This window comes from Periplaneta americana, chromosome 16, assembly GCF_040183065.1.
Source record: "Periplaneta americana isolate PAMFEO1 chromosome 16, P.americana_PAMFEO1_priV1, whole genome shotgun sequence".
In the NCBI taxonomy this organism is placed as follows: Eukaryota; Metazoa; Arthropoda; class Insecta; order Blattodea; family Blattidae; genus Periplaneta; species Periplaneta americana.
This window is the reverse complement of record NC_091132.1, coordinates 173,798,797-173,821,904: the sequence shown is the minus strand read 5'-3', so window position 1 is coordinate 173,821,904 and position 23,108 is coordinate 173,798,797. Positions and strand designations below refer to the sequence as shown.

At 35.7% G+C, this 23,108-nt stretch overlaps 1 protein-coding gene across 1 annotated transcript; it reads right to left on the bottom strand.

The window, feature by feature from the left end:
• Window positions 1–2,362: 2,362 nt before the first annotated feature.
• Window positions 2,363–23,103, bottom strand: LOC138691978 (gastrula zinc finger protein XlCGF17.1-like). Its single transcript, XM_069814679.1, has 5 exons — window positions 22,963–23,103; window positions 17,744–17,841; window positions 13,279–13,389; window positions 8,549–8,631; window positions 2,363–6,307 (listed from the first exon to the last, which is right to left on the bottom strand). The coding sequence occupies exons 2-5, from the start codon at window positions 17,837–17,839 to the stop codon at window positions 5,614–5,616; spliced, it is 984 nt and encodes a 327-aa protein (XP_069670780.1). The 5' UTR covers window positions 17,840–17,841; window positions 22,963–23,103; the 3' UTR covers window positions 2,363–5,613.
• Between the last annotated feature and the right edge of the window lie 5 nt (window positions 23,104–23,108).

Here is a 23,108-nt window from a genome sequence, read left to right as displayed (position 1 = left end):
TAGTTACATAAAATATAAAATAAATACATAATATTGCGCGCACACAGTTGACCAAGCTTGTGTTTGGGGGCAGTTCCTACAAATTACTATTTTGTACTGAATGAAACATAACCAAACTTCAATAAAACTACAAAACCAGCGAAAGGGAGAGAAACTGGTAGAAATTAGTACCGGTAGCCTATTTATTACTACATACAATATAAAATAAATAAAAATTACTATTGTAATGAACGTCCGTTTGAGCAAGACCGTATTCAGAGGATATTCCTATAAGTAACTATTTCGTACTAAATGGAATATAACGAGTTTTAATAAAATTATAAAACCAATACAATTATTACAAAACAGGAATAATTACGAAGATAAAAGTAGAGAATCAATAGTATATTGACATTAAGAAAGAGAAACAAGGGATGAAATTAAGAAAAAGAAAAAAAAAGGAAAGGGACATGAATATTAAATAATTTTTTTTTATTTTGATATACCGAAGTACATATGATGTTTCCATGCAGATATTCTGCGTCATCACATGATGAAAGAGTGATGGAACGGAGAAAAATTCTCTCCGGCGCCGGGATTTGAACCCGGGTTTTCAGCTCTACGTGCTGATGCTTTATCCACTAAGCCACGCCGGATACAATCCCGACGCCGTTTAGAATCGTCTCATATTAAGCTCCATCTCTTGGGTTCCCTCTGGTGGCCGCCCTCTCCACTACGTCATAGATGTCTATGAACGCAGGACCGAAGTCCATACATGTGTTGAGGTGCACTCAGATGAGTGACTGATTGGCCGGGATCCGACGGTATGGGCGCCGTCTTAAATCACAAAGTGATTTATTACGCATATCACATTTATTTTGATGTACCGAAGTACATATGATATTTCCATGCAGATATTCTGCGTCATCACATGATGAAAGAGTGATGGAATGGAGAAAAATTCTCTCCGGCGCCATAGACATCTATGACGTAGTGCAGAGGGCGGCCACCAGAGGGAACCCAAGAGATGGAGCTTAATCTGAGACGATTCTAAACGGCGTCGGGATTGTATCCGGCGTGGCTTAGTGGATAAAGCATCAGCACGTAGAGCTGAAAACCCGGGTTCAAATCCCGGTGCCGGAGAGAATTTTTCTCCGTTCCATCACTCTTTCATCATGTGATGACGCAGAATATCTGCATGGAAATATCATATGTACTTCGGTACATCAAAATAAATGTGATATGCGTAATAAATCACTTTGTGATTTAAGACGGCGCCCATACCGTCGGATCCCGGCCAATCAGTCACTCATCTGAGTGCACCTCAACACATGTATGGAACTTCGGTCCTGCGTTCATAGACATCTATGACGTAGTGCAGAGGGCGGCCACCAGAGGGAACCCAAGAGATGGAGCTTAATCTGAGACGATTCTAAACGGCGTCGGGATTGTATCCGGTGTGGCTTAGTGGATAAAGCATCAGCACGTAGAGCTGAAAACCCGGGTTCAAATCCCGGCGCTGGAGAGAATTTTTCTCCGTTCCATCACTCTTTCATCATTAAATAATTTGCTTAATTTTTTCTTAAATTTATTAAAATAAAAACACCTAGGTCAGGATTTATTATCAAAATGGAGTTGTCGATAGTCATATTATATGTCACCATACAGTTCATAAACAGTTGAAGGGTCCAGGGAAAACACACGTTTAGCCACATTGTGCAAATTTTTCAGGAGAGCGTTTACAGACTTGTAGAACTGACAGTTTCTTCTCATGTAAGCGCTTCCTTAATATGCTTATAATGTGGAACCAAGAGAGTTTTCCTCCTGTATGATTAAGGAATCTTGAACATCTCAATTTTAACTGCCAGAATCGATTACAATATAAATATTACTAAACTTGGACTAAAAGTGTTTCTGCCATGAACCTTTCAGTAATATCGAATTGTGTGATAAATGAAATATTTTCTTGTTATGGCCCACTCACACTAACGCATCATACTGTGGCATATGAATGTATTTAAGTGGGGGGGGGGGGTCTGGAACGACGCACCATGTCGCAATTGGTTTGAAAGAGAAAAATAATTTTGGAGATTTGGAAGTTGTTGGGTAGATGTAGAGGTTTTTCTGTCTGAACCTGAATTATTGTTGTTATCTTTTCATATAGCCTGTCTGTGCATGTTCATGTCTTTATAGGTTAGAAATTAAAATGTATTCTGAAAAACTAATTAATTTGGTGAATAAATATCCATTTCTTTATGACAAAACCACAAATAGTATTGCAATAACAGCCCACGTGATATTTCCTGGAAAGAAATTGGTAACACACTAGGACAGCAGTTTTCAAAGTCGGGGGTCGCAGGATGATTAAAAAAAACAAAAGAAACGCCTTACTGACAACATTTATTTTGTACTTAGGAACATAAACAACATTTAACATAAAAATAAAAGTTTCACTAGTTATAAAGTAAAAGTTAATTAATTTGATAAATATGCCTATTTTTCAGAATGGAGCTTCTTAAATCTGGACCAAGTATTCGTTACACATAGGGATACCATGTCAAGTTCAAGAAGATTTTTCGCTTTTGTTTAGTTGGCAATCATAGACAAAAAACTTAATTTACATACATACAAAATTGCAAATGTTATAAAAAATTTAAGAGCTTCTTTTGCAAGCTCGAGGTATTTAATAAAAAACTTCTCTATGCTCTACGATTAAAATGTCTAATTTCTATATTCCATTACCAGGTTGATATTTTAATGAATTTGTCCCTTTTTCTTTTTTTGATGTCAACTAGTTGAATGTAAGTGCTTAAAAACTGATTCAGAATCCATCTGTAACAGTCATAATTGTTTCAAGTTTCTTCTGGAAAATACTCAAAAGCTTTTGTTTGAAGTAATACTTTCAGTAGTATCCATTGGTTTTGAGCGAAATTATGGTTGTTAGAATTTTAGAGGAACTTGTATTTTTAAGATGGAGCCAAGAACCAGGACGGTAATAACAGAGGGACGCAAACAGAAGTGTTGTTCAAAAGTAGATCGCGCTTTCCGAAAGTTTAGAAATCACTGAAATATACTAGACGGCATACTCAATGGCCGGTGAGATGGAGCTACGATAGAGGCGCTTGCCAATCAATTGCATGTTCTGCCTCCAAGTGTTGCCTACTTCCGACCTAACGTCACGCCACTATACATTTAATCCCTTTCGCCCGGAAAGACTATTTAAGATAGAGTCTTGGGGTATGCTCTATAGAAAGAGCTCATTGTGTCATTCATGACTATCAAAATCCCATATTTTTAGGTGGTATAGTTCCTGAGAAATGACTTATTTTATGTTTAATACCTGAAAAGTGCATTTTAATTTTTTAAATGGTTGAACAAAGGCGGTACTGAACATAACGATTTATGATATATGTGTTTGTCGTTTTGAACTGCTAATTTTATACACCTATGAGTCAAAACTGAAAATCACTTTTATGCACGGAGCTATCAGAAAAATATTTTCCTTCATTTAAGACATCAACATACAGAACTTACTGTATCAAGTCTCATGCATTGCGAAATGACTTCATGTTTCGTTAGTTATTAAATCCCGGGTCACTCAGGTCACTTATGCGAAGGGAGAACCATTCAAGCACAAACATTGGGTTTGCTTATATGACTCATCTTAATGAGGTCTTATGAAATACTACATTTATTCAGCTGGAAGGGTGTCTGTGCCTTAAATGTTCCAATTTACTACCTTTCAAATTACTATGATTGAGTGAAGGAACAAATTTCATATTAAACAATAAATCAGTGTGCCGTACTTAGTTCAATTAAATTAGTAGACTCTATTATTAGAGTTATATATTTCACGTGTTTTATTATTGCTTTAGTGTAGTGGACTATTAAGTATTAATAGTCAGAGAAGTGCAAATTATGTTTTATTTATAGTGTATTGTAACAAGAGTACGACAAATGGTGTGCGCTTCCACATAAAGGAAAAGGTGTTATTTTATTTCAAGAATATACTCCAGGAAATAAATGGATTTTTTCTAAGGAGGGTCTATCTTCCTCTGAATGGCGGGACGCAATTAAGATGAATGCTAACGTAGCACCAGTGAGAAGTCTTCATGGGAGATCCTTGGACGGTTTCCGTTGCAGATACTGCAACGAGATTGAAACCTTAGCACACGTCCTAGGATCCTGTCAGCATGGAGAACTCCTGAGAAATTCACGCCATCATAACATCCGAAAACTAATAGCACAAGCCCTTAGAAACAAATCCTTCGAGGTCCATGAAGAGGTGCACTGCATTGCGTCTGAAGGCGGCAGAATTAGAAGAGCGGACATCGTGGCTCTAGACAAGACTAATAGTAAAGGCTTTATACTGGACCCAACTGTTAGATTTGAGATGAGCCAGACCCAACCATCCGAGGTCAACAAAGAAAAACAACAAATTTATGAGCCTACTATTCCGTATTTTCGAGAAAAAATATCAGATGGAAGGCACCTGGGAAGTACATGGTTTAATGATCGGAGCGAGGGGCACCATCCCACGATCAACCGTAAACACTATCAAAACATTTGGAATCCATGACATCATTCCAAAAATAATTACTTCAACCATTAAAGGGTCTGTGGCAATTCTGAAAAATCATTTATACGGAATATCATAATACTCCCCCCTTTTCTATTCGTTAGTGTGTGATTGTTACAAATATATGTACAAATTTATTATTTCTTAAACTTAAGCTCCTAGTTCACATTTAAATTTGGCTCATCTATCTTACTGTAATCATTACTATTCTTATATGTGTGTTATTCTGTGTTTTTGGCAACCCAGGATGCCTGGGCAGACTATTTCTTGAAATAAATTATATATGTAATCATCATGTCTCTTCAGGCAGAATCAAATATTAATTCTACTATTCACAAACGTGAAATTATTCCAGGACAAAGTAGAAAAAAATATTTATAACGTATATAACTTCCTTAAAAAATTGTCTTCACCAGAAAACCCCGCGAAAGTATAGATTTTTATAAAACAAAGCAACTGACATTGGAGGCGTGCAAAGTAGGAAGTGTGCGAAGGATTATTTATGAGGCTAAAAAAACTGTCGAACAATCAAATGCGCCCATTTTCAAATCACCGGGCAAAAAGAATGACAAGTCCAAAAGTAAAATAAAATTAGATGACTTTGAGAAAGATGTCCTGCGGAGAACAATTATGCAGTTTTATGATGATGGTCAGTATCCCACGGCAAACAAATTGACAACTGCAATGAGGGAGAAAATTAATTATCAAGGGTCTGTTACTTCTAGATATCGCATTTCGAGAAATTAGGCTTTACATATACAATAGGACGAGATTTTGGAGAGATTTGAAATAAATATCGGGAATGACAATGCCGTGATGCTATAAAAAAACGAGAGAGAGAGCGAGAGAGAGTTTTCTATTAGTAGCAACTCACCAGTCATCAAATATGCCATCTACTACCTGAGAGCAGACTAGATAAAATATTATCGCACTGCGTATGTAGATGTGAGCGGGCCATAACATTCTTGTGGAACACAATGCTTGTTAAGACTATGTCGCATTGGTTAGTTGCTAAAAATACAGTACTTCAATTGCCTTAAGACAGAAATATTCATTCACTCAGCATCTAAATCGACTGCCCCATTATGAGTACGGGCGTGGTATTTTAGACTTCCTAAATGTGAAAAAGATTTTTCACACGTAATACATTTGAATGGCTTTTCGCGAGTGTGAGTACGCAAGTGAACTTTAACAGTTCCCGATTCAGAGAAACATTTCCCACAGATATCGCACTTGAATGGCTTCTCGCCGGTGTGTGTTCGTACGTGGGATATTAAATTTCCCGATTTTGTAAAACCTCTTCCGCAGATATCACAATTGAATGGCTTTTCGCCCGTGTGAGTTCGAACATGATCTTTGAGAGTTCCAGATTGCGAGAAAGTATTCCCGCAGATATCACATCTGAATGGTTTTTCCCCCGTGTGTGTACGTATGTGCTTCAGGAGGCTTCCCAAAAACAAGAAAGATCTCCCACAGTCATCGCATTCAAATTTCCTTTCACCGTAGTGCGTTCGGAAATGCATTCTAAGTGTGCTACGAGTTGCCAGTAACTTGCCACAATTGTTGCACTTGTAACTGTTTCGTTTTTGTTCACGGGACTGTGTCTGCAATTGGCTGTTTCTTTTCACTAACTGGTCGTGAGTATGGGAGTCTAGTTCACTGTCACAGGCAAGATTCTCGGATGGCACACATGGGTCAGGGATTATGTACTTCATCTGCGTCGATTCACTTTCATCAGAATTCAAAGTGCTGCAATCACAAGATGCCATCAGTAAAAGCTACAATATTCAGGACAGAAAATCTTCAATAATACCGCTGTATAGTATAGGGACATCATTTTATTTTTGATTCAATTTTTATTGTATCTGAGCTTTTTAATGTACTTCACTCCCACCCCTTCTACTAGTAAACTTCCAACCCTTCACGACACAGAGCCGAGGGCGCGTAAGCAGTACTGAGTTAGTGAGTATAGTACGTTCCAGAAATATGTTCGCGTTTTCCAGTGACGAAAGAGCTTTCAATATTGAATCATATTCTCGCACAGGTACTGTCCGTTTGCCTACGTCGCATCCCGGTTTCCCCCACCTGCTTCTGTTTGCCCCTCTGTAAAGTCTAGTAGCTGGGCTATCTTAGCTCTTTTCTGAAAACATTAATTTGTGTTAGGAATTGGACGTCTACGTAATATTATACAAGTGTTCAAAATAACTTAAATAAAAGGGCCCCGTTAAGTAATTAAGTGTCACGTGATTTCCCCCCCCCCCCCTTTCTACGACCCTGCGACAAAACCATTTGAACGGACAGTAGATAGCATTTCTGAGTAATTTTATCTTTTCGGATCGGGCACAAGTGAAGATTGAATTTACAGTACGTAAGGTACTCTTTTATAGAGTAGGTACAGAATTATTTCAACATGAGTTACTAGTACGAAGTATGAAACTGGTAATTGGAATTAGGTACAATAGTGTATATTGTGATAATATGCACAAAAGAACTGAAGCCTGTATCGATATGAACGGCCACCACTTTCAAAACTGTGTTTAAATATGCATATTATGATTATTTTTCAATTTAACTTCATTCTCTATATTGTACGCTAATGTGCTGTAACAGTACAATATACACTGCATAATTAATACGTCCGAATGGATAGCTCAATTCGTGAGTAAAAACACTAAGTGTTAATACAGTACTGTATTTTGATTAAACAAAAACCCAATGAAAATTATCAAACTCAAAATTGCGATATTTCCTAGTCTACATAAATGGTTGAACTACTTTTCTTCCCTCCTATAGTTAGTAAAGTGATTTGTATTTTACGCCAGTATCATCGAACTCCAGTCGTGGAAGGCGGAGCAAACGGTGTTTGCTGTTTCAATCGTTAATAGAAAGGTATAGCCAGATTAATATTAAAAATGTTAGTAAAAATAAAATGATATCCCTGTATACAGTCACGAAGCTTGGGATGATTTTTTGCATTTCTTGCGATAGTTGCTAGCTGCTTGGAGCGCTGTGAGTACTAGGAACAATAGACTGTGCCACAGCCATCGTGATCTAATACAGGCCGTAAGGCAGACCATGTGACTCGTGTCATTTCAACCATATAAATTAGTTGGAATGCATTAAGAGTAACATATATTTCTCTAAAATGTAGTGTAATTGCATTAATAAAATTTAAAAGCGCTCGGGCTCTCCTGGGCTCTAAAGCGCGCGCTTGCCCGTATGGGCATCAGTTGAATTCACTGCTCTATAGCATCTATTAGATGCTTTATGGTTGTGCTAACAGATGGAGTTACTTGTCAAAAATGTGACGCTGAAACGTGTGTTCAGGTTACTGCCCAGCGATGATGAAATTTTTCCTTAAAGGGGATTATTCCTGTGTTCGTCCATGGTCTGGAATTTAGGTTAAGTTTAGATTTAAGACCTCTCCTGGCACCACATTATCATAATCATCCTATCACATCATCGGGGTAATGTAACTCCGCCTTCCAGGTGCCCCAACCTCAGAAGTGGGTTACAATTAAGCCACGGTCAGGAGAGAAGACCAGAAATGTCGAAAAGACAACCTGGTGGCATTGGATTAAAAAAATATTTATGATGATTGGTTAATTAATATTAACCCGGCACACTCACAATCACATTCATACAAATTTCCAGACTCTAGACACCCAGGGAATTCCTCTTCTTCAAGAAAAATTCACCGAGAGCTGAGCCCGGGAATCGAACCCGGGACCACCTGATCCGGAAGCCAGCATGCTGACCAACAGACCACGAAGGCAGTCAAAATTGTGTTATGCAATAGAAATTACTAAGACTTGTTATTTGTCGTCCATATATTGGTAAAATGTCACTTGTCACTAGTGTCTTTTATGCAATAGACCCCTGGAGGGAGCTAACAATTCTCTCAGTTTACATTACATTGACACACAATTAATGTCCTACGTCGTCATTTATTTCATACAGGGAAAGGAAGCATAAATTGAAGGCACTAACCTCTGACTTAAGTCTTCATGTTCCTCTGTAATTATTTCTTCCTTAATCTCTTCTTTTACTGTAACCACGGCAAAAGGTTCTTCCTGAAATTAGGAAATATATTAGCGGTATAATTAATGGAGGCAGGTTGAGGGGCTCAGAGTCTTTGCAGTACAATATAGATAAACCGCAATAAAGTTAAATATTAACTCACAGAAATTTCGTAATGTCAATATGAATGTGTACTTGCAGTGACGGTTCGTGCCTAAAATGACTAGGGGTTCACTATTGTTAAGATATTACATAGATTTCCAACAATTTAAACAATATCTCATTTCTGAAAAATAAAAATAGTACATTATGGAACGAGCCTATAATGATAGTAATTAAGAATCGAGTATGGATATTTATGAAACGAGCGCAAGCGAGTTTCATAATTTTCATATGAGCTTCTTAATTACCATTATAGGCGAGTTTCATACACTTTTTATGCTCGACCATATTTCTAACTTGAAATTACCGGTATTCAGATGTATACATTTTATTTGTATCTGACAAGATCGGAAGTGACCTTGTTCTAGGTCGTGAATTGTGAGATGTGCGCAGATGCCAAAGTATTGATTTTTTCCGAGGAACAATAATGTCATTGACTTTGACGTAGTCCCGTTAAACTTGATAATATTATAATATTATAACCTTGATTATTGAATTCGACATTAAAAAACGAGATGACAAATTGAATTTATTTGAATATTATTTATAATTAACGCTAATTATTATAGTAACAGAACATAACCTTCTGCGACAGTATTGGATTTCCGGCCTCCGTGACTTTTCGCTAATTCTCTTTCGATTGCATATCCGAGAATAATCGATACTTGCGGTTTTATAACGGTACAAAGCTGACTTGTCATTGGCTGAACACATGTAAGCTGAGTTATCATTGGTTGAAGACCTGTACTTTAATTAGTAGGTGTACTTTAATGACATGCATTAAAGGACTGCTACCAGATGTATAGTTAGTACATTTCGGCATGGTCGAGCATAAAAATATATATACTATAGTCCCGACGCTGTTATTTCCGGCGTGACTCCGCCTCTTTCCTTACGTCTTAGAAAGTGAAGGCTCTATAAAGTCTAGGTAGGTAGTATCGTTCGCCATTTTTATTCTTACGTTGCCGAGCTACCATACGAGGAATCTATTTGCCACACCCTTAAACATTATCATGTCGTAGCTCCTATGACAATAAATCAAACGCACTGTAATTCAGTAAATAATTGAGTGGCAAATAACGTCTTCGTGTGCTTTCTCCCAACGCCAACGAAAGAGCCACAATGGCGGGCGATTATATTAAGTATTTATCGAGCCTTAAGAAATGAATCAGCGAATCTTAAGACGCACACGTTTAAATATAGCCGACCTGCAACGCGATTGGCTGCCGGAAATTAGAGCGACGGGACTATACAGTTCTTTAAAGTAGACAGTTATCTATATTGGACCTTTTTTATTTATTGTTGCTATTAATGACTTAACCTTTAATCTTCCTATTGAACGAATTATTTATGCTGATGATACCACTCTAGTGGCTTGTAATTCGATTTAAATGAATTAAATTTAATTAAGGAAAGTACTTTTGCTATAACCAGCCAAATGTTTTCAGCTAATGGGCTTTTATTGAATGAAGGAAAGATTCAAGATTATATATTTCGTCTGAAGACTTCATTTCAAACCAGTGTTTCTGATGTTAAGTTATTAGGTTTTCACTTGGATTCTAAATAATTGTCATGGAAATCCCACATCTATACTAATAATAAATCTGTAGCCAAAATTTTTCTGGTAATTTTCAATTTTCCAAAAATATTTTGTGTTAACATGTATAATTAACCACCCTGAAACCGAAAATCGCTTTTTCGAAATTTTTGTTTGTATATCTGTCTGTCTGGATGTTTGTTACCTTTTCACGTGATAATGGCTAAATTGATTTATATGAAAATTGGAATATAAATTAAGTTCGTTGTAACTTAGATTTTAGGCTATATGGCATTCAAAATACTTTATTTAAAAGGGAGGTTATAAGGGGGCTTGAATTAAATAAATCGAAATATCTCCCTTATTATTAATTTTTGTGATAAATCTTGCATAAAAAAAGGGAATTAACATTGCACCAAATGAGTGGTCTCTGAACCAAAATGATCGCATTTTAATTATTTAATACAATTTAAATTAAGTGACATATTAAACGATTTATCCTTCTATCAAACACGAATGTTCCCTGGATCAAACGTCCTATTTTAATTATGTAATTACTTTATATTTATTTCTATCAAGTGCAGCGGAGCGCACGGGTATGGCTAGTTGACAATATTTGTGTGAAGTTATCAAGAGTTCTATTCGTACCGAGAAAACTGAAGAGTTGCATTCAACTGATATTGTCAGAAATGTATATCTTTCACTATTTCAGTGTCATATAAATTATGGAATGCATATATGGGGACATGCCCAGATGTTACAAAAATATTATTACATCAAGAGAAGACACTTAGGATAATGCTGAACAGAAATTATAGACAGACTTGTAGATCTTTATTAATTCAAACTAAAATCATGACGGCGTATAATTTATATTCATAATAATTTACATGATTATAAGATAAAGTCACAAATACATACAATTAATACAAGAAATAATTCAAACGTCCATATCCCATATTGTAGGCTCAACTCAAGTTTGAATACATGTTTTATTAATGGAATTAAATTTTTTAATAAGTTGCCTGTATCAGTTAGAAATCTGCCAGACGAAATTTTGAAACGGGTTATATATGAACGCCTAATTGAAAAAAGCAATTGCCAACCGCCCACATTCTCCAGAAACCATAAAGTATCTGATACCAGCTGCCATACAAGAATGGCACAATCTTCCTCAAGAAGAATTAGCTAACCTGGTTGTCAGCATGTCACATCGTGTCCAGGAATGTCTATGAGTTCGAGGAGGCCACACACATTATTTAACTGACTCAAGATCTGTTTTTGTTTCCTTTGTCAAATTAATGAGGTTAGGATTTGTGTTGCAAATTGAGACAGACTTTTGTTTTTCGTTATGTGTGTAAGAAGTTCATAATTTTATTTTGTTTTTTCTTTAAGCAATTGACATGTAATAGGAATACATAGAACTTTGGGACACATCGATGCAGAAATAACAAATTCTGTAATATGCAAAACTTTTTTTGACCAGTACGGGCTATTCCATATGAAATCGATCAGTACAAAATACCGCAATTTTTTTATACTCTAATTTTTTCCCTACTTATACAAGGTGCAGAGGGGAGTGCATTTTTTAAAATATACTATCGAAAGTCAAACGGTTTTCGTATTATTGAGCGACAAATTTAGCGTATTTTATAAAAACAAGCCTCTTTCAGCGCTCAGAACTCTGGAACCGTTTACTGCAGAACAATGAACGAGAGCTTATTTTGAAGCTGACATTTGGTAGGTTATGTTAAGAAGTAATCCTTCTTATTTTTATACACAGAGAGACAGATAATCTGATTTTACTTGCTTTTAGGCTTTTTGGCCATTTGTAAAAATGTAAAAAAATATTGAGAAAAAAAACCTTGCATTATTAAGAGGGATTCGGCATTGTTTGCTTAGTGGCTCGGCAATAAGTTTCGAGGGTATTAAATAGATTATTTTCACACGCCTAGACCTGAACGGCGCAATACTGCACGCACTGGCCGAGAGCTGAAGATAAGCGAGCGTTGGGCGTCATTTTACTCCTGTGTTTATGAAAACCTGTGATAAAGATAGCACAGCCATGCGCTGCTAGACGACACATCACGTGTTTATGTCTCCTGGCCTTGCTTGTCTCAGCTAAGCTCCCGTCTCACAGTCAGCTGGTTAGCTCACGCGCATACTATTTATTTTCTTTATTTGATATTTTCAATACTTCCTTATCAACATACCATCAGAAAAAAATATGTGTTCATTTGTACTTTCAATGCAGAATCTAAGTATATATTTCAAAAATATTTTTTCCAATCCAAAGGCGTCTTAATGAAGAAAAATCTAAATTTCTCCATTGCCATATAAAGTAAGAAAATCTGTTTATATGTCAATATGAACTTTAATTTCTCATTGGGTGAAAGGGTTTCGGAGCTACAACAGTTTAAAGTTGCTAACTTTATGAAAATACGATAAATTTAAATATTTTTAATTTAAACACTATGAAGTTCTGATGCCTCAAACTTTGCACAAAGCATTGTATCACAGTTCTCTACGTACAAAAAAAGTTTCATTGTATTTAGAAATTGTAAGGTCAATTTTCTCTATATTTCGGTCGATTTGAGATGGAATAGCTCGTATATACATATTATGAAAATTAAAAATTGATGCTAAAAAACTGCATGGATATCTCTTATCATGTTTAATATCATAACGCAGGACTATTGAACTGGCATAAACGTAATTTTAAAATAAAACAGCCAAATTGGGAATGACACCGAAATATTGAAAGTTTGAAATAAATTTTGCTTCAAAATGAAACCACTTTGTTGGGAACCTACTTATTATAGTCCAACAAACTGAGACAATAGTAATTAACATTGTGCGAACAATACTGAAGGGCTGACCATGTAACATAAAGGACTTTGAGTGACGCTTTAAGGACATGTACAGATATTCCTTGCGGGAGAATAGGAAACGGGTTGAACAGCAGGAGTTGAGAATAAAACAGCCAATAAACTTCACTCACCACGGACTCACTCTTCACCACAGGTAAAGTACTTGACTTTGGAATTTCCTCGGTTTCCACTTCCCATTTGAGACCATGGCTGTGGTCTGTGCTTTCCAATGCTCTGTTTTCCTGAGAAGTGAACAGGTATAATAAATTATTACTAGTTCTTTATTGTTTGTAGAGAGGTGAATTAATTTCCTGGAGTCTCTTACTCCAGTTCTGCATGCTAACATCGATAGCACTGTTGCCAATATATCTTCCTACAATCTCGAAACTTTTCAGCAAAAAGTAGCTAAATATCGTCACAATTTTTTTTAAATCCCCAGAAATGTCGCTAAAAATTAATAATAGATATCACTAAATAAAAATAAGAGAAACATACATATGCAGAGAAAAATATAATTTCCTCACCGTCACCCTCTTCCATGGAGTCTGGTTGTGTTGTTGAAGGCTGTGATGTTGAGGTGGAAGCTGTGGGAACAGCTGATTGTGAATACACTGCACTTGATCCAATCATTGACACTACACTTTTTGGCAAACTGTAACTTCGGCAATTTTCACCTAAGCGTATCAGGGAATTTCTAATGTGTAAAATAGATGTCACTGTTTTCATGTTCATCTTATTATTTAATTTAGATTTTACAATGTTAAGTTTTGAAAACTCAAAAAAGTTTCATAGCCGTGGTTCAAGAATTAAAACATAAAATCAATATCCCGAATTTAAAAGAAAACTTACAAATTAAACGAAACCTTTTAACTCTATTAAATATAGAATATAATCTAAATTTAACAGAAGAAATACTGAAATCAGAAGCAAACACTGAAATAGTGAAACAATTGCCTCTAGAGATAATTAATATTAGGTACCCTCCACAAAACTGGTTTCATTTATACACGGACGGGTCCTTGATCTCCAGAGAAAAAGGTGCTGGTGCAGGTGTTATGTGCTGTCTCTTCTCACTTTATAGATCTCTTGGATATGGAACAACAAGTTTTGATGGAGAAATCATTGCAATAAGTGAAAGTCTCAGGAATCTTCTATTTCACATCAATAAATTTAAGAATGCAGTTATATTGTCAGACTCCAAAGCAGCTATTCTATCTATAGTCTCTAAACACACACCTTCATCTCAAACAGCAGAAATAACTAAAACGCTCTCTCAATTAATATCACTCAATAAAAGAATTGTATTCCAATGGATACCATCCCATTGTGGAATCCTGGGAAACGAGAATGCGGATGCTTTAGCGAAGAAGGGCAGCACTGCTACTTACAGACCTGTTACTAAATCTATGTATTACTCTCTGAAAAGATTTATTAAATCTACATACTTAGACTTCAACGAACAAAATTTGATAACACAATCTAAAGGAAAAAAATGGAATTCTCTGCATCATAATCCACATTTAATTCCCGATTTACCACGAAAATCATCTGTAGCTGCATTTAGATTGGCAACAGGCCATGAATGTTTGGCCAAACACCTGCACAGAATTGGAATATATCAGTCCCCTAACTGCCAAGTGTGAACTCAAACCAAGAAATGGATTCGGAACACCTCAAAATCTGTGCTTCAGTGGCTGGTCATGATAATATCTTTGAAAAATATTGGAGTGCAAGAGGTCAAATGACTTTATTGTCAAACGCCTGGCAATAGAAAACAACAACAACAACAATGTTAAGCTGGCTAAAGAGTTTTTCCACTTCTGCGTTTGAATGTGAAAGTGAAAGGGCCTCCATTGCTAAATTTGCGATATGCTTTTGTGTTATCTGAATCTAGTGGACAGAGTCATCTATATTCCTGCTCCTACTTTTTAAAGTAGTGTTGTTAGTGTGTAGGCTTTCCCATGATGAAATGTTTTAGTACACTTGCACTAACGCTTTTTAAATATATATTGAAACCAGAAAAAACTACAAAACTACAGTCTCAGTGCTGAAAATTTGTTTCACTACAACGAACAGAGTGCACAAAATTTCAAAACACAACTGCCACGGGTCGGTTTAGAGTGCTTATACTTACAGGTTATATATTTAAGTACGACAATATACGTAAATACATAACCTATAATATTTCCCCCAACGAGTGATTACTATAATCAGAAAAATGCTTTCTGCATTAAGGCAGTGCATAGATGATCATAGCGAGGTGTGATCTGTGATAGCGAGAACTCGCCAAGTGTGTGGAGGAAGGCTCTTCGCCTCTTTCTCGCAACACATTTCTCGCTAGCGAAAACTCTTCAAGTGTGTTACGGGCCTTACATCAGCTGCAGCTCGCAAAATTCGGTAGAAAAGTCGCTAATCATATTTTAACAAATTTGTCACGGAGACTTGTTCAAAACTCCCTAGATTTAGCGACATATCGCTAAATATGGCAACACTGATTGATGGTCTCCTCTCAGGCTACTGCATTGATATCGACGTTAGGTAAACCACACAAAATAAACTGCAAAAAAATCTGATGCTGTATGTTTATATATACATACTAGGTTCAAAAAGTTCCCGGAATTTGCTAGTATCATAGAAACAACGTACTTTAAACACTATTCTACAGCATTCCCTTCAAAATAGTTGCCTTCCGCAACAACACACTTTTGCCAACGCGTGTAGAGTTCCTGGAAGCAGGCCTGGAAGCCATTTTGTGAAACCCGTCTTAGTGCTCTCGTCGCGTTTGCGATAACCTCTTCAGCATTGAATCTCCGTACTTTCAGATGACTTTTCAGACGGGGAAACAGAAAGTAATCAGGTGGTGAGAGATCAGGAGAGTATGGTGGGTGATCCAAAGCAGTTATGTTGTGCTGGCAAGAAAATTCTTTACAATAATTGCGCGATGAGCAGGTGCATTGTCATGCATAAGGAACCACTTGTTTTCTACCCACTTTTCTGGACGTTTCCTTCTCACTGAGTCCCGGAGGCGAAGGAGGATTTCTACGTACAATTCTTTCATTACAGTACGACCTTCTGGAATGAACTCATGGTGGATGAGATCCTGAGAGTCGAAGAAAACTTCCAACATAACTCTGCCTTTGGAAGTGTCCCTAGGAAATTTTTGCTTCCGAGGAGATATTTTCAATTTCCACTCAGATGACTGTCGTTTAGGGACTGGGTCGTACAAGTAGCACCAAGTCTCATCACCAGCAATAATTTTGTTTGAGAAATCTCTGCAGGAGTTTTGTGTAACAAAACACAGAACTTGATGTTTGTACGTTGCTCTGTGGACATAATTACAAAATGCGACGAACAAACAAAACACTATGATAAACAATTGCCTACAACTCAAAACCAACAATCGCCATTATCAACAAACTTTAAGGAAATGACATCATGAATGTTACCAACAAAACAAATGTATAATATCCCTTGTTATATATTAATACGAAAAATGGTAGTAAAATTCCGGGAACTTTTTGAACCCAGTAGTATATATATTATATACATATATACACACACACGAAGGTCATTTCATACGTTAAGGCAACTATATTATATCAGCCAATAAAGCTGCAGGACTAGAAATTCACTATATGCGATTCAAGGACACTGGAATGTGCTTTGCAATTCTAGTACCAAATTGGGTCCGGGTACAGGAGGCAATGGATAAGGGAAACTGAAAGATGCGTAAATAGAATCACATGGTAATCTCGTGGTACCACCATGAAAATGTAATACACGGGAAAGTGAAAGTTATTTAAACAAATTAAAGAGGAATGTTGTTCCGGGGACAGGTATCGATCCTGGGACTTCTGGTTGAACGTACCAGCGCTCTACAGACTGAGCTACCCAGGAACTACACCCGACAGCATCTCAATTTTTCCCCTCATATCCACACAACTCGAGTGGGCTGACAAGACGCCAGAGACCCACATCGAGTGCACACAAACTCTGTGTGACTGGAATTGTGGTTTTCTGTTAATGTACCTGCAGTAACGTATATATTATGCAAGTCCAGTTTTTCAGGTAAAGCTCTCTGTGAACAATTTTTCCCTTGAAATTATTCAACTCTGCTTCACAGGGAAAACTGGACTTGAAAGTTATTTGTCTTTTGTTAGCTAGTGTCCAATGTAAATCGTCTCTTCTTTACTATGGTAGATGGTAAACCTAATCTACCAATAAGCGTATATGCTAGGCATATCAAAAGCCTGAACACAACAAACATTACACGTCACTGATCCTCGATCTTACGAAAATTCGCTTATTTATGTTTCTAGAAGTTGGCAGCAGCAATGCTAAGATACAAAACGGAGAGATTTCTGTGAAATATTTCTTCAGTGGAATATAGATATGTAGTGTTTGTAATTGTAATTGAATTTGTGCTGTTTACTCGTATATATTGATCACTGTACCATTTCTGTTTCATTTGATCAATAAATAACTCAACGGCAAATCAGACATCACTTCCGTATGTGGTGTGTGACGATATCAAAGTTCCAATTTAAAGATGTTTTGAGGTTGACTGTCTCGAGAAAATTGTCTCTTAACACTTACCATTTGAGGATCAATTGCCTCTTCTATATTTACATCACCACCCGATTGTAGATCCAATGGATCTACCTCCGGTTCCATCTTGATGGCATCCATCATAACTGAAACAACAGATCCAAGAAATTATTAGCCATTTACTATGTATGAGCTGTTAATACACTTGCATGTATGACCTTCAACTTAATAGGAAATCAATGCGATGCCAAAGGGTTTATTGTATAAAAATTGGCAATTCTGCAGAAAAACTACACTGAAGAAGTTGTAGTTGAATCAGTGGGAGCTGAAAGGCATTAAATCAGAGGAAATTCTCTTCAAAATATGTGACTGGTTCTCAGTCAAATTGGTATTAAATTGTAACAAAACTAACATAATTCAATTTAAATCATGTCCAAATTCAACATCGCAAATTTGTAGCGCAATAATTAATAATAGATCCCTATTAGAAAAACAACAACCAAATTTCTTGGCTTAAAAATCGATAATGTGTTAAATTGGAGAAATCATATTAAAGAAATTACCCCCAAACTAAATTCAGCTTGTTTTGTTATTAGATCTATGCAAAAGATAGTAAATATCAATACCTTAAAAACAATATACTTTGGAAACTTCCACTCGATAATGAGTTTTGGAATAATAATCTGGGGAAATTCCACAGATAGTAACAATATATTTCTATTACAAAAAAGAGTAATTACCAGGGAAAGGATTTATATGTAAATACATATTTACTTATAAAGCTAATATAATTTATATTTTGCATTATCTTTATGTTTCACAATGTGTAGGGTTGAAAAATCCTACTTTTATTTTCCATATTTTTTCATATTTTAGAGTTTAGTACATATTTTCGTTAATTTCCATATATTTTCCATATTTCATATAAAACAGTCCATATTATATTAGGTTTAACAATAAAACAAAACAAAATTCCATTAACTTTTAAAAATACATTTCAACAATAGAGATTTAAACACATGTTCAGTAATCCCTTTAACATCAGAGTTATTTGAAAATTAGCAGTCCTATCAACAATGGGAAAGTAAGTTACAAAACTGTATTAATTTAATTTAAAATTTTTAACAGACTTCAGTTGTGCAGCTCAACAGTTAAATGCCAGTCAGAGTACACATAGGTTCAGTTTTGTAAATCATACTATAAAGACGGTAAATATGCCAAAAGTACGTCATTCAGTCAATTTAAAATCAAAACTAACAAGTTACATTTCAGAATTTAAAGAAGATGGTTTATCAACTGACAATAAAATATTATTTTGTAATTTGTGTCAGTGTGCAGTATCATCTACACAAAAGTTCCTGGTGCAACAACACATTACAACTAGTAAACATCAGGCCAACAAACAACTAAATTCCAAGCAGAGACAATTGTTTTTAACACAACCAACAACATCGAATGTAAGATCTGAGTTTAACATCGACCTGTGCCGTTCTCTCATCTCTGCTGATATTCCTCTCTACAAACTAAAGAATAAGGTCTTCAGGGAATTCCTTGAAAAATATACTCAACATACAATCCCGGATGAGTCAACACTTAGGAAGACGTATGCTCCATCCATCTACGATGAGACAATACAGAAGATAAGAGATGAAATTAAAGATAGTTCAATTTGGGTTTCCATTGATGAGACTCCCGACAAAGAAGGTAGACTTGTTGGTAATGTAGTTATCGGTTTGTTAAGTGAACAATATTCTGAACGAATTCTTTTACATTGTGATGTTCTAGAAAAGTGCAATAACAAAACTATAGTTAAACTGTTCAACGAAGCTATGGGTATCCTGTGGCCAAAGGGTATTATGTACGATAATGTGTTATTCTTTATTAGCGATGCTGCCCCTTATATGGTCAAAGCTGGACAAGCATTATCTGTTGTATATCCTAAATTGACTCATTTTACTTGTGTGGCGCATGCATTTCATCGTGTGGCAGAAGTGGTCAGAGACAATTTCCCTAAAGTAGATTTGTTGATTTCATCAGTGAAAAAAGTATTTCTCAAAGCTCCCAGTAGAGTTAACGTGTTGAAAGAAATGTACCCTGAAATTCCATTGCCACCAAAGCCAATTTTAACTAGATGGGGTACATGGCTAGAAGCAGTTGAATATTATGCCGAACATATAGACTCTATTAACAATGTTCTCCTTGCATTGGACTCTGAAGATGCAGTCTCAATTGATACTGCGAAAACAGTTACCTGTGACATAAGTGTGAAGAATGACTTAGCTCACATTCAGCATACATTTTCATGCATCATAAAAACGCTCAAAAGTCTCCAAAATAGGCACCTTTCACTATCTGAAAGTTTTGAAATTATAAATAGTACTGTGGAACAACTGAATCGTGGTAGAGGTAAAGTTGCAGATGCAGTAAGAGCTAAGGTGGACACTGTACTTTCAAAAAACCCTGGATATGAAGAACTACAAAAGGTTGTTGCTGTGATGAGTGGTGAATCAACAGTGAAGATTAACTTGGACTTATCCCCAGCAGACATTGTGAAATTGAATTATGTACCAGTTACTTCTTGTGACGTCGAACGCTCTTTTAGTCAGTATAAATCTATCCTCAGAGACAATAGAAGAAGATTCACTTTTCAGCACTTGAAAGAAATGTTTGTAACCTATTGTTATGGTAACAGACAATAAAAATTGTGTTTTGTTGAAACTACATTGGAAGATAAGGTACGTCCATTATATTTTTTGTTTAGTTTGATTAAAATGTACCAATATTTAACGTACATAGTCATTTTTTTATAATTTTAAGTCCATATTTAATTCCATATTTTGGTAAAAATCCATATTTAATTCCATATTTTGGTAAAAATAACTACATATATATTTACATATTTCATATATTTTTAGTCCATATAAATCCGTTCCCTGGTAATTACAATAATAGTAGGTGCCAAATCTAGGGAATCGTGTAGGACTATTTTCAAAAATGTACAAATAATGCCCTTGGCTTGTCAGTATATCTTTTCATTAATAATCTTCCTCGTATGTAATCGTGAAAACTTTGTAACTAATTCAACAGTTCATAGCATAAATACACGTCAAAAAATGACTTCTATACTCCATCGGCAAGTCTATCATGCTATCAAAAAGAAGTGCGTTATATGGCAGTAAAAATTTTTAATAGCCTCCCTATCGATATAAAAAATGAACTCAAAACATAAGATTATTTAGGGCCAAATTAAAGACGTACCTAATTTCTCACGCCTTCTATTCTGTAGGTGAATTCATGACATTCAACAACACTTCATGAAATTGATACTAAAACTTTGTGTTGTAGTAGTAGACTATATTGTAAATCTCGTCTGTATATATTTCATCTAGACTGTGACTATAAATTAAGACTTTATAATAGTATCAAGTTTTTTGACTTGTTCCATATTCTAGCTGTAAGCAATGTATGAGTACCATGGAATGCTAATAAATACAATACAATACAACACAATACAATATAATACAATACAAGCCAAGTAGAGTAGAGCACAGTAAAAAACACAACGTCACTGATGACTCGTATTACATTCAAATATTGATGTCACAAGGTCGTGGAATTGGGGGCATCGGAAAGGCAGGAAGTCAACGGCATAATGCTTTCCTCGTCTGTTCGCGTTGCCAGTGGCAACAGTTTCTTGTACGAGAAGGCTGACTTAATTCTTTCTTGCGCTGATCGATAGGTCTGGCTTAAACAGTTTATAATGCTAAGTAAAAAAAAAAAAAAAGAAAAACTTCCAATTTTGACTTAATACCTTTCAGCACCGACCGATTCAATTGTTTTATGAGATGAACTATTGCTATATGAATAATTCAGCGACATGAAAAACACTGAAGGTGAATTAAATCGGAAAATACACAGACCTGTGGTCTTATACCAAGTGCGAGATTCTGGGCATTAAGTTTAATAAATAATAATAATAATAATAATAATAATAATAATAATAATAATAATAATAATATATTCTCAAGAAAATTAGCAGTTTAGAGAATCAGTGAACTACATTATATAATAATAACGACGTAAAATTTCTACTTATTATGACAGGCCGAAAAAAAATCACAATGATATATCTTTAAGCGTCTATGTCAGTGAACAGAAATCGGCTGTGTTCGTCCCAACATCAGCGTAACGGGTCCATTCGTTATCACAGACCACACCTCACTATGATCATCTATGCACTGCCTTCATGCAGAAAAATTTTTCTGATTATAGTAATGACTCGTTGGGGGAAATATTATAGGTTATGTATTTACGTATATTGTAGTACTTAAATATATAACCTGTAAGTATATTGTCGTACTTTACAAATTACGTACGAACGCTATGTTGAATCTGAGTATTCAGATGATGAGGAAATGGAGTTACATGAACATATTTTGTTCATGAAAAGAAGATGTAGGCCTAAAATTAAAGCCAGAAATATCTGAAAATCACATTGAATCTTACGAAAATATGGGCGAGTTTTGGACACTGGTATCGATTTGAATTATGATACGTTTAGGCGTTATTTCAGGTTGAATGGACCACAGTTTTTTTGCCATTCATGATATGATAGAGGATTCTTTGCTACGTTCTTATTAAATTATGTAAACTGTTATGACATATAGATACATTATTTCAAATGTTTAATTAATACTATCAAATCTCATCAAAATAAAATATAGGTAGCCGAAAGATCCAGGAAGGTGAGTTTATAGAATATAATATATATTATATGCAAATAATATATAAACCTTATGTAGGCGTATTTCATATTTGAATAGTGGGAGGAAGGTGTCAGTTTTTTTTTCAAAAGAACAAGATATCGCAAGTACAATACATTTTATCGTCTGCTACGGAAAGTCTCTATGATGAGGCGATAGCAGCGATCCTGATGGTGAGCAACTATCTATGTTTGCATATTTAGTAAGCATTGAGCTTCGTGACTGTATATATTAGATTTTGGTAGTACTGAACGCCCTCTCTATTTACTTCAGTGCTCGAAAGGCCACTCAATAATCTCTCTTTAAACTCTTTGGTGCCGACCAAATTTTGACCTAATGCTTGCAGTAAATTCTGCTAGATTATTGGGCAGCGATCCTATGGCCTTACAATTAATCTCACACACATATCTAAAACTTTTCGTTTCTAACTTCTCTTATCTCGATACAAACAAGAAACGAAACAGTAAGTTACAACTCAAAGTTACGATTTAATGGAGTTCATACCTCGCACAGATTAATTCCAATTTTCCCTTATACCGCACAATACTCTGCTTTTGAATTATTTTCTTAGTATACGCGTATCAAGGTTGATTTCGAATCACTGTTACGTGATGCATTCCACGACAATTTTTTCATCAAGGATGCCGTGG

What these genes read in the sequence shown, in the direction of transcription:
- LOC138691978 (XM_069814679.1), bottom strand. Translation starts at nt 17,839, where the DNA reads ATGATGGATGCCATCAAGATGGAACCGGAGGTAGATCCATTGGATCTA. An exon ending in AGGCAATTGATCCTCAAATG is followed by an intron (nt 13,390 to 17,743) that starts GTAAGTGTTAAG and finishes TTCACTTCTCAG; the next exon opens with GAAAACAGAGCATTGGAAAG. An exon ending in CATGAAGACTTAAGTCAGAG is followed by an intron (nt 6,308 to 8,548) that starts GTTAGTGCCTTC and finishes TTGTGATTGCAG; the next exon opens with CACTTTGAATTCTGATGAAA.